A 13,270-nucleotide genomic window follows, 5' to 3' on the forward strand; every position below is an offset into this window, starting at 1 on the left:
GAGTAAAAATTATACACAAGTGAATATTCATAAATATTTAGTAAATGGTTGTATTCATCATTTTGTATAGTTCAGATATAAGCCACAAGTTTATATATTTTTTGGATTAATTAAACATATTTACTTAGTAAACATTTTCAATGTCCGTATCAACTAAATATATTTTATATAAAACACAGATTTATATTTAAATGTTTTCATTTACTAATCATGGTATGTATGTATAGTATTTTAACACGTAAATATTTGAACTTAATTTTATTACTGATGGTTTACAAATATCTTAAAAGTATTTATTACTTACATTTTACCAAATATTTCCTATATAATACACAGGTTTATATTTACTAATGATCATCTGTATGAATAATATATTTAACACATAAATAATTGAACATAACTTTGTTACTTTTTTTACAAATATCTGAAGAAAATAGCGCGTGCAAATGGGCCACAGTATATACAGCCCATTTAAGCTTCGCATGTGTTGTCTTCCAGTCAACAAAAAAAGTTACCCCTAAAAAAGACTAAAAAAAGTTAGTTAACTTCCTAAAAAATAATATAAGTTAGTTATCGGTGTTAGACAAACTAACTTGGAGGTTGTAGTGCCTTAGAGCATTCCGTGTTAAACCTGTTGTTTGCAGGTTCGAGTCCCATCGACCTAGTTTTTTTGTGTGTCAATTTTCACATATAATGGAAGTACTGTTGTGGGGTTTTCTGTAAATAAAAAAGTGAAGGAATTTTGTGCAAATATGTGCCGCGGTGGTTGACTTTTTCCGCAACTAAAAAATTTTGAGGGTGTTTTTGTAAAACTATCTCGCGTCTACTGCTACCACTCACTGACAAGTGGGGCCATACACATGGATACGCCTCATACGTGTGACCGTATCTGCACGCTCGAGTCAAGTTAGGTGACCACAAAATCCCATGCAAAAAAAAGTAACCACAAAATCGTATTTACAAAATTCTAGTACTAAACTGAACACGCGATGCAAGTTCTGTGACTCCGGGTGATATTACCTCTTACAAAGAGAGTGAGGAGGCTGAGTTGGAATACCTTTTGAGCCATGGAGTGGACTCCGAGGACGAAGTCCCATCTGATTAATTCGAGTCTACTCCAGCATCTCCAACTCAACATAGTCAAGTGATTAATTAATGACGACCATTTTAAGACCCCTCCAGTGAAGCGTACGAAGAAGGACAAGTCCAAAGTTGTGTTGACGTACAACAAAAGTCGAATGCACGCTCGGCCGAAGAAGACAAAGAAGCGGTGTTAGGACATCTCCAACGCTGACCCGCAAATGGACACGACAAATGTCCGTTTTTATGTCCGGACGTGGTCTGTAGATATGATACGAGAGAGAGAGAGTCATCCAACGTTTTTCATAAATTAATCCTTATTTGTCCATTTGGGAGGAGAGAGAGGATAGAAAAAACGTGTACTCTAATTTAACTTTTCAACTTTTATATACTACTAGATGACCCGTTGCTCCGATGGTGCAAAGGGCAAGAGCAAGCCAAGTTTTCAAACCATGCACATTAGAATATTTAGGCACAAAAGATATGAAGTTGTCACATTACCGTTCTAAGAAATGCATGAAATGAGTAGCAAGCTACATAGGTAGGCCCACTGTGCTGATGGCGCATAAGGCGAATGAGTTTACGATAGCTTATTTACAGCATTGATGAACATTAGGTAGAATCATCGCTGCATGTGTGCCATTGGTATCGAAAATGACTTCATCGTCTAAGCAGCTTTTCATAGTTGGCAAAAGTTATATCCATGAACAGTAGCAAAAACAACCAGGCAATAGAGGAACATAATTTTGAAAAGCATGGTACATGCCAAGGCAATGGATTGTGCAATCCATCTTGGAAAAGGACCAAAAGAATATTATAGACGGAAGGATAGTTATATTAACAAAGAGCTCTAAAAGAAGGCTTGTGCCGATCAGCTCTAAGAGAATACAATGGAAAAATATTAAAACACGATGCATCAGGGGTAAGTAAATGCACGGTCATGAGTGCTAAACATATAGAGAAATTTTAAGGTAAAGCCATGGATGGCAGCTTCAATACATAGTAGATTGAAAAGGGTGAATAAAGCAGGTGGTTATAGAATGTCAAGAAAGCTGGTACAAGTTACAACACAGTGTTCATAGCGACGCGTAGCACGCTAGAGCGGGCTAAAGCATAATAGACTGGCTTAGCGCAAGACGGAGCCTATGGTGATCACACATAGTTGTTGTAGGCATCACCCATGTCATCAACATGAACCTCACTGTAGCTTGTATCTGAGTCTGAGTCATACGAATATATACCTTTTTGCTGCAGTGAGAGAGATGTTGCACATCTAGTGGGCGGGGATACCACACTATCATCCTAACCATTCAACCACATCAGAGTGATCACACTTTGGACTTGCTTTGTTCTTTTGTTTCTCTGCTGTATAGTTTCTTTTTCTTTTTCATAAACTCTTATCTGTACTATTTATTTGAGAATTAATAAAAACATGCAGAGAGTCAAAAAATATATTCCTATTATTGTCGCGTCCGCTGAGCATTTCTATATTGAAGCTATCGAAGTTGTCCTATATGTGTCCCCGCAAAAAAGCAGTCCTATATGTGCACTATATACATTAACACAACAAAAGCTTACTAATTTGGCCCCAATAGAACTTGAGGGTGGAGTTTTGGAGAAGATTGATTATGCGTATATTATCAAAGATTTCATCAAAGAACACTTATATATTGAATGATGTCATTTAGGTAAAAAACTATGCAACCAAATGTTGAATATGTATGATTTTTGATATATCACATTGCTATGTAAGATATTTTGATCTATACATCAGTATAGTGCTCACTGCTGGAGCTAGAACAAGGCAAATTGAGCCATGGCCCACCCAGTTCACGGCAAAAACAGTAAGGGATTGAGACCACACTGACCCATAAGAGAAAAAAAAATATTGGGCTTTTCTTTGTACTGGCCCGCCCAGATTTAGTACCGTACCTCCGCCACTGATAGTGCTATTTATATTGTTCAAATTTTAGTGAGGCCCCAATTTAGAGTTTGGCAAAAGAACACATATGATTTTTGATATATCACATTGCTATGTAAGATATTATGGCATATACATTATTGTAGTTCTATTTACATAGTTCTAATTTTAGTGAGGTAGGCCCCATATTAGAGTTTGGCAGAGGGGCCTCGGATTTTGCTGGCTCGGCCCTGATTTCCGTTATGCGTAATGGAAAGGGGCTAATGCCCAGTTAAAAAAACTCAAACCGATAAGGGTACAAGAAGGCTAATCAACATCACATGAAATGATTGTATTACCCATTTGTAATGAAGCGGGATGGCTACAAGTGGGAAGAAGGGTCGACTAAAACAAACCACTAGCATTGGTTTCGTGCATTAACAAAAATAAATTAGCATTATGCCTTATATGTTTCCGTCATTGTTCAGTTGGACTCGGCACTGGCCTTATATGTTTTAACTGACAACTCTTTGGATCGTTTTTCTTACGGCCACTTGGCTCTGGATATTAAAGCATTATTGGTAGAGCAGGAGTTTATTCCACATAAGCTGCATAGAGATCAAAATAGTATTGCAGAGTTTGGCAACGTATAGCGTACTGAATGTACCACACCGGTGTGGCTACACATGGCCCCATGTATCGAGAAACTCTTGCCTCTTAATTGTAACCCTATCATTATAGAATAAAACGTCTATTGACCGTGCAAATAAAATGATAGCTAACCTTTGCCCATTCCTTTCAAAGGGAATGAATTTCCTGCTATTTTTTTCGTGAAGCCATAGAACATTTGATATTAGTGAAGTGGACGGATTCAGAGACCTAATCACATACTCCGTCGTCCCATAATATAAGATCATTTCGCAAACTATATATATTTAAAGAGTTGTTGAAACTACATGTACAAAGTCAAACGCATATTTAGCTCCACCAATCGATGATGAGTCGGTCAGCCCAAAAATGGATAGTCGGTGTACCCAACGACGGGGTCGGAGGTGTAGAAGGTGGCCCTGTCGTACCCGTTGAGCTCTGCGTCAAGCTCAAACCTCTTCGGAAGGTCCGGGTTTGCTAGGAAAAGCCGCCCAAATGCCACTAGGTCGGTGTACCCCTCTCTGACCACCTTATTCCCCTCCTCCCGGTCATACCCACCAGCGGCGATGAATGCCCCCCCGAACGCATCCCGGTACGGCCGCAACCGCTTCGGTACCACCCGCCGACCATCGGCGCGTGCCATCCTTGGCTCCATCATGTGGAGGTAGAGGATTCCTTCGGGGATGCCTTTGAGCTTGGTGGCCATGTGGAGCGCGAGGGCGTGCGGGTCGGAGTCGTGGCAGTCCATGTAGTCGGCAAAGGGTGAGAGGCGGACGCCTAAGCGGCGGCCCCCGATCTCCTCAGCCACGGCGGTGACCACCTCGAGCGCGAAGCGGCACCGGTTCTCGAGGCTGCCGCCGTACTCGTCGTCGCGGTCGTTGGCGCTGTCCTTGAGGAACTGCTCCACGAGGTAGCCGTGCGCGCCGTGGATCTCCACGCCGTCGAACCCTGCAATCGGATTCGCCATATGGACATGGACAGGCAGAGCAATTAAAGGAAGCAGAGCACGATGAACATAAACAGAGCAGCTAAAGCAGAGCACGACGAACAGAACAGAGTGTTCGAAGTGTTGATGGCGAGCAGAGGCCGGAGCTCGTCCGTGCGTACCGGCGTCGACGGCGTTCCTGGCGGCCCTCCTGAAGTCGTCGACGACGCCGGCGATCCCCGCCACATCCAGCCTCCTGGGCGTCGCGAACTCCTCCTCGACGCCGTCGTTCATCCGCGGGGTGGCGATCGGCCTGCCGGTGCTGGACACCGGCTGCGGCGTCTCTGCCCGCGCGCCGTCCGGCCGGAGCTTGCCCACGACGCGCCCGACGTGCCAGAGCTGGCAGAAGACCACCGCGCCCTTGGCGTGCACGGCGTCGACGACGGGCCGCCACGCCTCCACCTGCTCGCCCGCCCAGACGCCCGGGGTGGGCCGGTGGCCCTGCGCCGCGGCGGACACGCCCGTGGCCTCCGTGATCAGCATCCCGCCGGCGGTGGCGCGCTGCGCGTAGTAGACGGCGGCGTGCGGCTGCGGGAGGTTCCCCGGGGAGCGCTGCCTCGTCAGCGGCGCCAGCACCACCCTGTGCGCCAGCTCCAGCTCGCCGCCGCCCGTCCTGTACGGCGTCAGCAGAGGGATCGCCGCCGCCGCCACCGTGACCGTCTCACCATCTTCTCCAGCCATGACCGGCGAGTGAGTGAGTGTGAGCTACTGAGCTAGTGACAACGTATGCAGCTGAGATCAGAGATGATTCCGTAGGCGATCAATGGGAAGGCAGTGTGTATATATATAGATCATCAGATTATTATTCAATCTTCATCGTGCTATGGTGCATGCACTGATGGGTTGCATCCATGAACGAATGCCTTTTCTCCTTCGGAGAATCCAGTGAGTGAGTGAGTGGCTGACGCAAGCCGTGATGTACTGCCTCCGCCAAAGCAGCAGCCCCCCCCCCCTACCCCACAAAGGTAACACTTTTTTTAGTGTTTTCAAAGAGAGAATAAACAATTGGAACCAAGATGACTTTTGAGGACTGCATTCAATTGTGTTGAGTACAGTAGGGGCCAAGTGGACTTTGGTGCAAAATGTAAGGGATCAAAGGAAGCTGCTCAATCTTTTTTTTTTGTTCTCATGGGAGACACTGCTCTGTCTCTCTCTCTCTCTGATCCGAAGCACAAGCCTCGTGCCCTCGTGCAATGAGAGGCTTGCTCGGGGCTCGATGGTTAGTCATGTGGTTGTGCAACCTGTCGACCCGAGTTCAGCTCCCCAACTCAAAATTTAGGCATATATATGACCCTTATTTTGAAAGAAAGCCTTGTTCGACATTCATTTCATTGTCTAATACGTGTTTCCGATTTACAATTGTCAGGTGGCTTATTGCATGCTACCTGCCAATCACGGCTCCAAAAGCCGAGCAAGTGACACCTCAATCAGCATGACACCACAGAATGAATGTTGTGCAGCGCATGCTCTGGGATGACGACTGAGGAAAGCCTCATCGACCATGGATATACGCTTCGTTTCTTCTCTCGTCGTCATTTTCACTGCCAACCCCTAAATGAAGGACTTTCAGTACAATGGTGAGCACCATTGACGGGGACTAGGAGAGACTTATTCCTCCGACATGCCATCTACAATGCAAAATGGAAATCTAATGCCCTGCAGAAAACCAAGGAGGTGCGGCCCATCGCACCGTCTGACCGATGACCGAAAAGAAGGTACTGAGGAGGGTGAGAGGGGCGAGGCTATAGTCTTGTGGACGGTTTCTTTCATTTTCCTTTCTCGCGTACAAGAAAATGGGCCGAGGATTTTCCATAGTAGGGGCATATAACGATCATAAAAGGTTACCCTTGATTTTAATTGCAACAATACACATCATCGTCCCAAAAGATAGGGAGTGATGAAGGCGATGGAGGGGTACATATAATTGGTCGCTGTCTCTGGCGGAGTCAAAAGACACAGAACTTGATGCGTGCTTGTGAGCTGTGATAGCACGACTAAAACTAAAATAAGATGCCTTTTTCTTCCATGCTTAGCTCACCCATGATGTATGTGCTAATTAGCAGCCGGGAACACCATTAGTTTAATATAACCATATCATATGATAATATATGATTTGCATACCATTGATCTATAAATGAATGTCATGTCAACTCCACTACTCACCAGCATGGTTTTAAATAGCCCGCTATAGCTCCGCTATAGCACGCTATAGCATTTGAAAAAGGTCATGCGCTAAGGGTCATTTGTCTAAACACATGAGAAAACATTTTAAATAGCATGCACGCTATAGCATTTAGATGAGGTCCGCCGCTAAGAGGCTTAGCGCGCTATTTAAAACTTTGCTCACCAGTCACCACCACACCACTCAGCAGTCTTCTTCTTCCTCCTCCGCCATTAATTGATCAAGAAAAGCTTCAGCTATCAGCAATGGAGCCCATCCCTCTCCTCACGCCGTACAAGATGGGCCAGTTCGACCTCGCTCACAGGTACCTACCAACCATCAGCCACCTGTTGTACCTGTTCCATCACTGGATCATCATCATGCATGCATGGCTGACACGACGGCCGACTGGCGACCATGTTGATGCTGCAGGGTGGTGCTAGCGCCGCTGACAAGGCAGCGCTCCTACGGCAACGTGCCGCAGACGCATGCCGCCGTGTACTACTCCCAGCGCGCCACCACCGGTGGGCTGCTCATCGCCGAGGCCACAGGGGTCTCCGACACGGCGCAGGGCTACACCGACACTCCCGGGATCTGGACGGCGGAGCACGTCGAGGCGTGGAAGCCCATCGTTGCCGCCGTGCACGCCAAGGGCGCGCTGTTCTTCTGCCAGATCTGGCACGTCGGACGTGTGTCCACCTTTGAGCTGCAGCCCGGCGGCGCCGCCCCGCTGTCGAGCACCGAGAAGGGGGTGGGCCCACAGATGAGCTTCGACGGGCATCGTGAGGAGTTCTCGCCGCCAAGGAGGCTGACGGTGGAGGAGATACCTGCCATCGTCGACGACTTCCGGAAGGCTGCCAGGAACGCCATCGATGCCGGTACGTTCCTACAGTAGGACGTTGACACGCTAACTTTCTGTTTAGAAATGCTTCCCTGTACACTTAAACGCGCAGCTGCGCTATCTAGACGATGCAAGCGCACGCGCTAGAAGACAAAAATAGTTCGCTGGAACAAACGCGTTATCCAGTGGGTAGTGTAAAGAATACCTATGCGCATGAATATGCCAACGTCATCTATTTGTTCTGTTACAATTTTTCAAAAAGCTACAACTTTTGAACCGAGTGTCAGAACGCAGAACCGTTTTCACCGTTGGGTTCCTCGTGAAGAGCTCTTCAAAACTAGATCACATATGAATATGTTTTGATGATTTTTTTCAAAAGCAACTTTGATGATAGATGAAGCAATTTTAGTGCTAAACATGAGCAATTCTGATGCTAGATGAATTGCACCGTGTGTATAACTAACTTCGCCTAGCAGCCACCTACTCCCTCCGTTCCGATTTACTCGTCGTGGTTTTAGTTCAAATTTGAACTAAAACCACGACGAGTAAATCGGAACGGAGGGAGTAGTTAGTTGTGTGCAACAGTGTAATAGGTGGTCACCATGATTTCTAAGTTGCATACATCAGAAAATAAGTTGTGGATTGTTTAGTTGCTATCATACTGTGAAAGTTTCTTACCGTAGTGTGGAAACTTGTCTAACATGGTTTCTAAATTGTCTACCTCAGAAACCAGGTTGCCCTTTCACCACGAAGTTGCCTACGAGTGATTCTCAATTTTTTAGAATACTATGAAAGTTGTCCATCAAGGGACCTAAGTTGCCTACAATATCGAAAAGTTTTTGTGGGCTGCCCGGCGCTGCTATTGGCATAACAACCGGTACACCATAGGTTGACCAGCCCAGTCCTCTCGTCCTAGGGCTGGCTCCTCGCAGTTCTCCCTTTAACACCGACGGTAGATAGGAACCGAACTATCTCAGGACATTCTAAACCCACCTCACGTACCACTTTCATCGGCGAACCTCATCTTCAAAGCATTTTCTTGCAAGGGCCTATCGCGAAAGAACTCAAGCCAATACTTTTTCATTTTCATGTAGTAGATCCTAGGAAACATACGTATGAGATATTTACAGCCCTTCTTCGGCAAGGGTATCCGGTAAAAGGAGGACAGTTCCTAATCTTTTGATCGGCAAAGGGTTCGATGCATTAGTTTTCGACTATGAACGAGTCAATCAGCTAGATCTACTTGCGGCAAACGGCACCTGCTCCTTCATATCTCGGGATTTCGCTTAGGCCACCCAGGCCATACCATAGAAAAAAGATCTGGTTTCCTTTCCCTCATCAACCTGCCGCTGCCGTTCTTTTATTTCACGAAAGAATCTTTCCGTCCGTATTGAGCAACTCAAATATAAGTCATCTGTCATGATTTCAAATTTTTGAACTATGTGGAGATGGGTGGTATGAGATCTGTGTGCTTTCCTTTTCTAGGGGAGTCTGCCCGCCAACGCTACTGAGCACACGGGTGTTGGCTAGCCAGGTCATGACAAGCTCTTCAAAACTAAACCCACATAGATATGTTTTGATGATTTTTCTTTCTTTCAGAAAGCAACTTAGACGCTAGATGAGACAACTTTAGTGCTCAACAGAAGCCACCCCACTCCAATTTAAAGTAACTAATTACCAACAATGAGCAACTAACTAGTAATAGAGAATAACTTTGAACAGAGGTAGACAACATCATATCATCTTTATAAGCAACTTTCTTTCTACAAGAGACGTGCTAAAAATAGGCAACTTCACTACACTTTCTCATAATTAATTTTTCTAACATTCTCCTAACTTCCTCACCGATACTTCTAAGTTGCATATTCTCCTAACTTTCTCACCGGTACTTCTAAGTTGCATATTGTTCATGCTTGTATGTTGTTGTTTCTAAACTGCCTATAATACTATGAAGCCGTCTACCATTGATACTCTTGTGTCTGCTATTGCTAACTATGATAGGCAACTTGGTGGTCAATTTTGGCAACTTTAGAGTGTTTGCAGGCAACTTAGAAAAACAATCATAAACCACTTCACAATATTGTAGGCAACTATTTTTACAAAGTTAGGCAACTGAGTCGCAATGATAGGCAACTAGTTACCAATAGTAGGCAACTAGGCATCAATGGTAGGCAATTTACAATATTTATAGGCAACTGCACATCAATTGTAGGCAACTGACTATCAGACAATAGACAAATGAGCAACCATGATAGGCAAGTTGGGATAATGTTAGTAAAATTCACAGGTACACATAGTGTAGTGAAGTTGTTTTGTATGTAGCACTAAATGGGCCTTATGTTTTCTATGATTTTTCTTGTTTTTACGCAAACAAACCTAATAGGAAGTCCTACTAGGCCAAAGAGAAGAAGTTGCTTCCCTATGGCATGATAGTTGCCTCCTTCACACCCAAAGTTGCCCTAAAAAAGTATCTAGTTGCCTAAAACAAAGTATCCAGTTGCCCACAATCAATAAATAGTTTGCCTAAAGCCATGTATCTAGTTGTCCAATCCTCACGAACAAAAATATTTACCAAGACCTAAAAGTTGTCTGGTGAATGCATTGGAGTTGCACAAAAACACCCCAAAAGTTACTGCTTTTTTAAGTATAACTCCAGTGCATATAAGTCACATAGTTGTTTTTCTTTTCTACCCCCAATGGCCTCTGCTGGGTGAACTTAGTATTTTCTATATGTGGTTGTGTTTATCAATATTAAAAGTTGTTGTTGCCACCTCCTTGTTGCAACAGAAATGGTTAGTGCAGTGGGGATGACGTCTCCTCCTTTACGCGGCATCTAGTTTTGGACGTCGTGTTTGCTCGGGGGCGGCGGAGAGGGCATCGTTAGACAATGATCGGAGGTTGACCATTGGGTTGGCATCTCAATTTGTAGTGCGGATTCTTTGTCCATTGCAGAAGCCTCGGTTAGGAGGGGTGGATTTTTCTCCTCTTGTCGTCTGAGGAGACGGGATTCGGCTTGATGTTGAAGGGAGCAATCGACGCTGAGGGGCCTTGAGAACGCCCCCTGCTCGTTCGGCTTGGAGGATTTCAGACGTATGAACTTGTTCCAACAAATTTGGGTCATTGGATGGTTAAAAGTGTCTAGAGAGGTCGATCCCATAGTGCAATGAAGTTTCTTGTTAACAACACTATAGATGTCTCATGCTTTTTGGCTTTTTTCTTGTTTTTACACAGGCCAACCTAATAGATAGTCCTACTAGGCCAGAAAGAAGAAGTTGCTTTCCTACAGTACTAAAGTTGTCTCCATTGCACCCAAAGTTGCTCAAGAAAAAAAAAATCATCGAAACCTGCTCATGTGGGATCTAGTTTTGAAGAACTCGTCGTGATAAACCCAATGGTGAAAGCGGATCTAAATTTTGATGCTCGAATCAAAAGTTACGGCTTTTTAAATTTTTTGAAACCCCAAATAAATGCACGCGGTCTATGTAGCGTGAGGGTGCGGAGCTATGTTGGAGCTGTTTCGTTATGTGCGTGCATGGGGTGGAGGGTGCGCTCGGAACAGCAAACGAGCGCAGCGGCGCTAGCTAGCCGCATCCTAAATAAATTTACCTTTTTAGCAGAAATAGTACCGTTAGTTCATCCAACGAAAATACTCCCCTACATCAATGTAAATACATATACTAGAATGTCCAAAGTCATCCGCTCACATGTAATCATTTTACTAGTCATCGGCTAACATTTAAATACATATACTAGAATGTCCAAAGTTTCTATCTTGGATACCGCCGCCATATCTAAAATGGTCGTGTATCATGGAATGCTGCTCTGATCTCCCCTAAATGAATGGTGTGGCGTGGCAGGTTTCGACGGCGTGGAGATCCATGGTGCAAACGGGTACATCATCGAGCAGTTTCTCAAGGATAGCGCCAACGACCGCACAGACGAGTATGGTGGTAGTCTCGAAAACCGGTGTCGTTTCGCTCTCGAGGTGGTCGATGCTGTTGTCAAGGAGGTCGGCGGCCGCCGTGTGGGCATCCGCCTCTCCCCATTCACCGACTACATGGATTGCCACGACTCTGACCCCCACTCCCTTGCACTTTATATGTCCACCAAACTCAACGACCATGACATCCTCTATATCCACATGATCGAGCCTAGGATGGCCATTGTGGACGGACGAAGAGTGGTGCCGAAGCGGCTGCTACCGTACAGAGAAGCGTTCAAAGGGACCTTCATCGCCAATGGTGGATACGACCGTGAGGAAGGGAGCAAGGTGGTCACCGAGGGATACACTGACCTAGTGGCCTTTGGGCGGCTATTCCTGTCGAACCCGGACCTGCCAAAGCGGTTTGAGATCGGCGCAGAGCTGAACAAGTATGACAGAATGACCTTCTACACCTCAGACCCCGTCGTCGGCTACACCGACTACCCCTTCCTTGAATAATCATCAATTGAGTCAGCTTCTTGCTCCGACGACAAAATAAGTGTGCCGCAGGACGCTAATTAGATGTATGTGCAAGTGTTCTGTTTCATGAAGCAATAAACTCCGTATGATGATTGCTGATGTTGCTCAAGTTTCTATAGAAACATTACTCTCTGTCAAGTCTCCCATACACTGTTTCAACTATGATTTTCATTTAACAATCAGGTCAAAGGACATATGACAAAAAGTATTTTTCAAGACAATCATTTCTTGGAAGTCGGAGGGAGATTATAAGTTGTACGAGCTCAGATCAAACATGACATGGAACTGTTTTGCTCGTCAATATGATTATTAATCTTACTCCATTCATTTCTAAATAGGAGTTATGTAGTCTCTTCATTTCGTTTATCAAAAATAAATCGTACATATTTTTTTAGCCAGGCATATCGTTGACCAAAGCCAGTCGGTTTTCATCAAAGGTAGACATATCCTCAAAAGGATCCAGCCACTCCACAAAGTCAAGACCAAAAAGCATAAGCTCATCTGTTTGAAATTATATTCCGAGAAGGCCTACTATGGGGGTTAGTTTGTGTTTTTACGTGAGGTGCTCTTCCGTAAATGCTTTCACGTCGCCAGGTTCACCGCATGACGCAACTGGTCTCGGGTAGCTAGACTTGGATCTCAATCAACGGATGCATTGGCTCCATCGTAAGAAATAAAAGGGTGGTTAGACAAGGCGATCCGATCTCCTCACTCCTATTTGGCACTGTCACCGATGCCTTGTCCTCCATGCTAGACAAGGCTAAACTAGCGGGGCACCTTAGGGGTATTGTACCCCACCAGATCTCCGGGGGGTGGGGAGTCTTGGACCTGCAATATGTGGACGATACCATACTCATGTTCGAACGTAACCATCACAATATCACCACTATTAAACTCCTTATTTGGTATGAAGCAACGTTGGTAAGAAAATCAACATTCAAAATATGAAGTGGTGGCTATGGGGAGAGTGCCATGAAGAGGGAGTGGGGATCACTAACCTCCTCAACTGTAAGCTTACCAACTTCCCCATCTCTGACCTTGGGTTACCCATCTCGGACAAATCCATTTAGAAGGCGGACTGGGAGCCTTTAGGGGCCAAGGTGTCTAAACGAGTCGACACGTGGCAAGGGAAAACCAATAATGTTTTCTAGGTGCTAGACTAATTATGATTAATGTGTGCCTCTCAGGGATTG

The 13,270-nt window shown here is 45.1% G+C and overlaps 2 protein-coding genes across 2 annotated transcripts; one reads left to right on the forward strand and one right to left on the reverse strand.

Annotated features, from left to right (window-relative positions):
• Positions 1-3,896: 3,896 nt before the first annotated feature.
• Positions 3,897-5,468, reverse strand: LOC123162279 (putative 12-oxophytodienoate reductase 5). Its single transcript, XM_044580078.1, has 2 exons — positions 4,736-5,468; positions 3,897-4,576 (listed from the first exon to the last, which is right to left on the reverse strand). The coding sequence occupies exons 1-2, from the start codon at positions 5,292-5,294 to the stop codon at positions 3,987-3,989; spliced, it is 1,149 nt and encodes a 382-aa protein (XP_044436013.1). The 5' UTR covers positions 5,295-5,468; the 3' UTR covers positions 3,897-3,986.
• Positions 5,469-6,910: 1,442 nt separating this feature from the next.
• Positions 6,911-12,271, forward strand: LOC123162285 (putative 12-oxophytodienoate reductase 5). Its single transcript, XM_044580085.1, has 3 exons — positions 6,911-7,099; positions 7,207-7,652; positions 11,473-12,271. The coding sequence occupies exons 1-3, from the start codon at positions 7,041-7,043 to the stop codon at positions 12,054-12,056; spliced, it is 1,089 nt and encodes a 362-aa protein (XP_044436020.1). The 5' UTR covers positions 6,911-7,040; the 3' UTR covers positions 12,057-12,271.
• Positions 12,272-13,270: the final 999 nt, after the last annotated feature.

The sequence above is a fragment of the Triticum aestivum genome, chromosome 1D (genome assembly GCF_018294505.1).
Source record: "Triticum aestivum cultivar Chinese Spring chromosome 1D, IWGSC CS RefSeq v2.1, whole genome shotgun sequence".
NCBI classification, from domain to species: Eukaryota; Viridiplantae; Streptophyta; class Magnoliopsida; order Poales; family Poaceae; genus Triticum; species Triticum aestivum.